At 34.4% G+C, this 7,388-nt stretch overlaps 1 protein-coding gene across 2 annotated transcripts; it reads left to right on the forward strand.

Moving 5' to 3' along the window:
- Nucleotides 1–530: 530 nt before the first annotated feature.
- On the forward strand, nt 531–6,669 carry LOC149418978 (AN1-type zinc finger protein 1-like). Of its 2 annotated transcripts, XM_089637625.1 has the most exons (4): nt 531–921; nt 1,497–1,599; nt 3,373–3,935; nt 4,064–6,669. In XM_089637625.1, exons 1-3 carry the CDS (start codon nt 629–631, stop codon nt 3,886–3,888), a joined length of 912 nt encoding a protein of 303 aa, XP_089493751.1. In that variant the 5' UTR covers nt 531–628; the 3' UTR covers nt 3,889–3,935; nt 4,064–6,669. The 2 variants fall into 2 exon arrangements, with proteins under 2 accessions (XP_089493751.1, XP_089493749.1); XM_089637623.1 differs by having other exon boundaries at nt 3,373–6,669.
- The last annotated feature ends 719 nt before the right edge of the window (nt 6,670–7,388 follow it).

A 7,388-nucleotide genomic window follows, 5' to 3' on the forward strand; every position in this document is an offset into this window, starting at 1 on the left:
TCCTTATCTTTTACATGAATAATATTAATTATTAACTTCCCTTAAGTAGAGTTGTAACACCTTATTACAGAGTAAGCGTAAAAAAATTTTTATTAATTATTGTCTATGATGCTGTTCTTATTAGATCCATCTACTTATAGGCCCCGCATTTCAGTATTTTTTTTATAATGGTATCACTTGCCAGGGCTCCTACTAGGGAGCAACTTGACAGAATTAAATATCTCTCGTAGCGAGGATAAGGACTGACTGATATAATGCGCAGGCAACATTTTTTCCGCTTACTACAGTAGGAGGAATTAAAATATTTTCAGGTTATTCGTAACATGGGAATGGTGTCCTTTTATTAATTAATTTCTTTAGTTCTTTCTTTCACTCTTTTGGCTGATTGAAATGTTATCTGAGTCCTATTTAGTCCAATTTAGTCATTGTCCGAGTCAAGCTGCATAATGTTTTTGTTTGTTTAAAACTCTATGATTATGTACTCATAGACAACATCTATGGAATAGCTTATGTCAAATTCAAATCTTCAGTGACAGGTCGAAAATATTTTGGAACGTCATTTTTAGGTTCCAATCATTCATAATTTAAGATCCAATTTGCTAGACATAAATAGATTACTTTGTTAAAAATGGAACTTCCTGATTTGGGTAAACAATGTTGCAATGAATTTTGCAAACAACTTGACTTTATACCATTGAAATGTTTGTGCAAACGTTTTTTCTGCAAAGATCATTTCTTGGCTCACTGTTTGTCCGGTGAGTGTGAGCACTACAGCCAATTTAAGAATGAACCAAGCTTTACAGAGACTTCTCCAGTGTACCGGTGTAGTTCTTCTGATAAGAAATGTTCTTCGTCGAGTTACATCGAAATGCCGTGCCCCAAGTGCCTGAAACACTTCTGTATAGAACACAGATTTCATCAGTAAGTATAATATTTGTGTCATTGCTTGCAGCTATGCTTTAAAGCAGGGGTCAGAAGCTGGAAAAATTCTTTATAAATGCGGAATGCCGAACAATATATATTGTTTGGTTGTTATAAGTTCATGTCTATAATGTGCAACATTTAGAGAGTGGTTTAAAATTATTCGAAATTATTCACTGCCGCTGGTTTTATTTGATCAATTATAAATATGAGTACCCTATCAGATTAGGGGGGCCACATTTAATTAAAAAGAAAAGATTAACTTTTACTTACGACTAATCATCAACCAACCATCTTGCACGTTGATAGAATATAACTTATAATTAATAATAAAATAGGTTTTTATGCCTTTTTTCTTTTCAAACGAAGAACCTATTTTGTTAAATAAATTTTTAGGTTCTCAGTTTGGGTTACTTAAAAATAAACATTATTTATGTGTTTTAAGTGTGGTAGTCTTAAATAAAATTATAGTATAAAATTAATAGACGAGCCAATCAGGAAAAAGGGAAATATCAGAATCAGCGTTTGAGAGTTGTTAATATTATCTTCAATGATTAATAATAATCTTTTTCCAGAGAATGTCCTGAAATAGACCCCGAGGTGCTGAAAGCTGAGAAGGAGCGCTGGGAGACTCCTCGCGCTATGTTCAGTAAAGCCAAAGCTCACGTGGAAGCTGAGGTAAATAATATACACGTTAAAACAATTATATCTATTTAAGTATTGGTCTATTATTCCTAACTCTATCTTACATCTATATTTAGCCAATGTTTAAATGTAGACTTCCATAAAGGAGAAGAGGATTCAAACGATTGCCGAAGGTTTCACCTCTTCCTCATATTCAATTTGTCAGTGTTCCATAAAGGAGAAGAGGATTCAAACGATTGCCGAAGGTTTCACCTCTTCCTCATATTCAATTTGTCAGTGTTCCATAAAGGAGAAGAGGATTCAAACGATTGCCGAAGGTTTCACCTCTTCCTCATATTCAATTTGTCAGTGTTCCATAAAGGAGAAGAGGATTCAAACGATTGCCGAAGGTTTCACCTCTTCCTCATATTCAATTTGTCAGTGTTCCATAAAGGAGAAGAGGATTCAAACGATTGCCGACGGTTTCACCTCTTCCTCATATTCAATTTGTCAGTGTTCCATAAAGGAGAAGAGGATTCAAACGATTGCCGAAGGTTTCACCTCTTCCTCATATTCAATTTGTCAATGTTCCATAAAGGAGAAGACGATTCAAATGGTTGCTGACGGTTTCACCTCTTCCTCGTATTCGATAAATGCTGGCATCCCATAAGGATCAGTTCTATCTCCGACTTGGTTTTTGTTGCACATCAATGATATTTTGTCGTGTGCACCAATTCTATGCGGATGACAGTACAGTGCAGTTGTTTTGACAAGCTCCCAATTGGCACATAAACTCCAACAGCTCGGAAGGCTTTTTAAACAGAAAATGGAGGGTTTCTAAGAATAACCTAGTCAAAGTTTCAAAGACCCAATCATGTCTGTTGTAAGGGATTGAAATGACAATCTGGTCTCCTTCAACGGAACCAATCTTCCCAACATGCCTTCCATTGATATGTTTGGTGTAACTCTAAGTGATCAGCTCAGGCACGGAGGCTCCATTGTAGCCAGAGTTAAGTTAGCCTCACAGAAGCTGGAGGTACTGAACAAGACCCGCAGATACTGCTGATAGTACATAACTGTAAACCCTTTACAAATGCATCCCAAGGTTGAGTTTGGCAGCCACCGCTGGTCTGGATTCCTAAAATACCTTAAAGAAATTGTTAAATCTGCGCAAAAATGGGCAGTCCCTTTGATGGATTCTAATCTTCAGAACTCAAGCTTCAGGTTGGAAGGCTGTCCTTGTTCTACCAGTTTTTCAATGGAAGATGTTCCGATGAACTAGCGTCATTACTCCCTTCGAAAATGGAATCATGCCAAACATGTGCCCAACATTTGTACACAGTTGACATTTGTCACATGAGAATGGGTTGTTTCTACGACTCGTTCTTGAGTTCAACGGCTTGGCTGTGGAGTGATTTGCCGGCCTCTGAGTTTCCTCCCGGGTTCACTTCTTCATTTTCTCAAAAAGACCCTCCACTCAGAATCCCAAAGATGATATAGACCCTGAGGGACATTATTTTCCTCAAGGCCTCCTGTGTGGAATCAATTTTAAATTAAAATTAATAAAATATGAATGGTAAAAATGAAATCCTCAGCACGGTAGATCCCAGTGAGGATATCATTATATCTATTTGTTACAAACAGAATAAGGGGAAAGAAAGGTTGTGAAGTACCAGACTATTCAGATTTAAAAACTAAAAATAATTACCACTTGAAACAATATTTTGATTATGAATGTTGGTCTTTCTCCAGGGATCCACCACTAGCAAGTATCCATCATCTTTATTATAGTTATTGTATTCTAATATATTTTATTTTTATTTTCAGGTCACTAGAAAACTGAGGATATCTCAACAGAGCTCATCCAAGGCCAAAACCGCACTAAAGATACAACTGATGAAGCTGAAATCAAAGGCAAAAGGAGAAGCATCAACTCCTGTCATAGATAGAATATATTTCGCAGTTTCCAAACCATCAGGATGCGAAGCCAAGAAACTTGAAAATAATCCCCCCACCGAAGAAAAAACTTTCAGCGATTATCTTAGTTCAAGCGTTGCGGTTTTTGTTTCGAAAGACTGGTCTCTTGGCCGTGTTATTGACTCAATATCAAATTTCTGCAATGTTAAGAATGATAATAATAAAGGGAATGTGCCTAAATTAAGGCTTTTCAGGGAGTTGGATGGAATGTGCGTGGGCATCAGTAAAATGGACATAAAGATATCGGAACTGTTAGCTAAAGAGGTTCTTTTGAATGGTGATAGACTTATATTGGAGTATGTAACTCTTGAAGAGCTTGCCATCCCCGTCAGCGAGAATCAGCTTTATTTTTTGGTACGAGAGTGAGGAAAATAATTACGATGTTATAATGCTCACCCAGTTTTGTTTTTCAGGTAGTTTTTTTATTCTGTGATTACAAAGTGAAGCATTGTTACATATTGTTATTTTATGTTGCATCATGTACATCTTAGGAAATATTGATTTTTGTATTAATGCATTGTATATTTATTGTTTACCAAAGTCCCTGCTGAGCTTAAGACCGATAGGGAGAAGGAGCCTGGGAAGGCCAAGGTTAAGATGGAGCGACAACGTCCTCAAAGATTTGTCTGCCTTGGAGCTTCGAAACTGGAGAGAGCTGGCGCGGGACCGAGATGAGTGAAGGAAGACTCTTGAGGAGGCCAAGACCCACCAGGGGTTGTAGAGCCAAAAGTGATGATGATGATATTAATTTATTGTTTGCGTACTTATATAAATGAGATCTGTGAGGTGTTTGTGTTGTAAAACTGTATTAGGAATGAGAAAGAATGCAAGGTTGAAGTAAACGTAATATGAACAAGATGAAGAATACATAGTACTGTAAAATGGGGTGACGGTGACTTTGACAATTTTCAAATTTGACACTAAATAACTCTTTTATAAAAACGTTTTATATCGTATTTATTGCGCATGTTACTATCTAAATATATTTAAATTAAATTACATATATACCTATGTCTTTGGGGAGTCAAGAAGTGAGGCGATTTTTTAAAAGCTTATTATGTACAAAAAAATAGTAAAAAAATGCAAGTTCGGATATTCTAGTAGTTACGGACTATGTCTAATTACAACACATTACATGAAGTTAATACAAGGAGATATGTTACAATATAGGATAATTTAAAAAATTATAGCTTTAACAAAAATAGGACCCAAAAACAATAAAGATAATGCCAAGTCAAACAGGAACATAGTTTTGATTGAGTTCACAACTTCCGCCACATCAATACAAAATAATACTTGCGTAATGACTGACAAAAATCATTAAGACTTACACCAAAAACTTCTAAATCCTGACTTGAGTTGACAAGTCTGCTGGACATTGGTGAATGGTATCCATAATTAGTGGAATTGAGGAAAAACAATTTATTACATCTATGAGAAGGGGTATTGATGGGGATGAGTTATAAGAATATATGGGTAGACACTGATATACTTAATGTAAATGACAAAACTATTATAATCAAGAATTTATAAATACATTGAAGAATTTATAAAATGTGTTTTCAAACATTTCTCTAACAATTTTACCAACAGGACGATCTATAACAATATGTTTGAATATAATGAATATAAACATTAATGAATATATGAATAATAATGAATATAAACAATATGTTTGAATATAACTAGAAACCAACTAATTTGACACTTAAGTTCGTGCATCATTGTATCCACATTGACAAAAAAATCATTAAAAAGAAGCAAGTAGTGGTGGCGAGATGCAGATATCCGCAATGTTCAAAGTCGCCCCGATTCAAAAGTCACCCCAGATTACGTACACTTTGATGGCTTCGATATACATTCATAGAAAAAGGACAATAACATAAAGTACATTCAAGAAGAAGTCTGGGACTCCCCAGGAGGACATGGTACGATCAAGTTAATCAAATAAATGAGTCGGGTTGTACAAGGGTGGAAAAAACAGAACAATTTGTACCTATGAGACAATGTATTATTGTGAATAAAGTAAGGAGTTTGTGTCTAGACCAAGTTGTGCGGTATTCTCTTCTCTCTGCTGTGATGGTTGTTTTGTTATATTTTATTTTAATTGTATATTCAATAGAATTATGTTCAAATGAAACAATTTTACTTTGTTAGAACCACTAATATATTTTATTAACGCCAACCGTTTTCGGAACAACCATTCCTTCCTCAGGGCAAACATGGAAGGAACGGTTGTTTCGAAACCGGTCGGTGTTAATAAAATATGTATATCAGTGGTTCTAACAAAATAATATTGTTTCATTTAAATATAATAGATAACCACAAAGTTATTGCTACTTATAGAAATCATATGAAAATACTAAAAGTATAGAATTAAGTTCTCTTAGGTTTTAATATGCGCAAAGAAATGTCACGTGTTGAAATATAATGGGTTCTCATTAGAAAATAATACAACCGTCCTGCTGTCAAACATAATATTCAGTTATGAAATACATTGTGTTTTTTTATCCTTGAAATAAATAGTAAGTGTTTTTATCTTTATTTCAACATTTTATTGTAATTTATAATGATCTTCATTAGGGATAACCTATAGAAGCTCATAATCCTCAATATTCAATCAACGATGAAGATAATATAAATAACTCAATGAAAATATGCAACATACAATAAGGAATTACAGTCAAATTTGATTATTTTATTTTTATTTTATGAAAGCTCACATTCTAACTTAAATACAAGTAAACAAAAGTATTTTGGTTTTATCGGTTAACGGTAAGGTCAATCCTACTCGGGTCGGTATCTAATTAACAAATCCCAATTTAAATATTTAACAAGATTTCCAAAAAACATGAATTCTTCTGAAATAATTTGTAATGACTCTACGCAGCGCAACTTTCCACAAAATCGTTCACAAGCTAATGCATGTGGCCGACGGACCTGTGAGGTAGCACTGTAAGATCTGTCAGAAACTCTCGAACAATCACAGGGCATTTATAATAAGAAGTGTTTTATTTATTTTTTTGTTGTAACAAATAGATGTAATGATATCTTCTTTGGGATGTCCCGTGCTGAGGATTTCATTTACATATGATTAAAATTTAGTAGTATGGATAATATAAAGTACCTAATTATAAATATATTGAATAGTGTTTTATCTAAAACAATCAAAAATACATTACATGGTGTTTTTTTGTTCAGTTGAGTGGTTTTGGTTTCAGTCTGTATTTGGTGTCAGTATATTATCTATTTCTGATCTCCTTATGTTTTGTTGCTACCTTTTTATTTAAGATTGAAATATTAAAATATTGTTGTGAGTTTATTGTATAGGAAGATTATTTGTCCAAATATCTCTTACATTTTAAAATTACAACTTATTAATCAAATTCCATGAAACAATACTTAGGGGCCGTTCAAGTATTATGTAAGCACTATAGGGGGGCAGGGGGGTCTTTGCTTTGCTTACTTTTGATGACATGGGGGGTGGGGGGGTCGAGATATGCTTACTTTTGATGACATGGGGGGTGGGGGGGTCGAGATAGTGATTACGTCAGCACTGCTCAGCAGTAGTTATTTTTTTTTTACACATTGGCAACCCACACATTGTCAATGTTTGAAAACCGAATACATATTTGGAGATTTCCACAAATAATTAATACGTTTAGGTACTCGCTTAGTTTGTTTAAATGAATATTATGTGCATTAAAGTCCTCTATCCTAAGTCTATTTTATAAGTGCTGATTATGAATCAATAAAAAAACAGAATACATTAACAGAAAAATGCATATTGGTACCAATTTTTACGTAAGCATGGAAGGGGGGGTAAGAGCTTTGCTTACTTTTGGTGACAAGGGGGGAGAGGGGGT

The sequence above is a fragment of the Hesperophylax consimilis genome, chromosome 12 (genome assembly GCF_061612785.1).
Source record: "Hesperophylax consimilis isolate HC1 chromosome 12, BYU_Hcon_1.0, whole genome shotgun sequence".
NCBI lineage: Eukaryota > Metazoa > Arthropoda > Insecta > Trichoptera > Limnephilidae > Hesperophylax > Hesperophylax consimilis.

Excerpts from the sequence above, each read along its gene's own strand:
- LOC149418978 (XM_089637623.1), top strand. The coding sequence starts at position 629 with ATGGAACTTCCTGATTTGGGTAAACAATGTTGCAATGAATTTTGCAAA. Across the intron at positions 922-1,496 it reads ATAGAACACAGATTTCATCA|AGAATGTCCTGAAATAGACC; the intron begins GTAAGTATAATA and ends ATCTTTTTCCAG. Across the intron at positions 1,600-3,372 it reads AAGCTCACGTGGAAGCTGAG|GTCACTAGAAAACTGAGGAT; the intron begins GTAAATAATATA and ends TTTTATTTTCAG.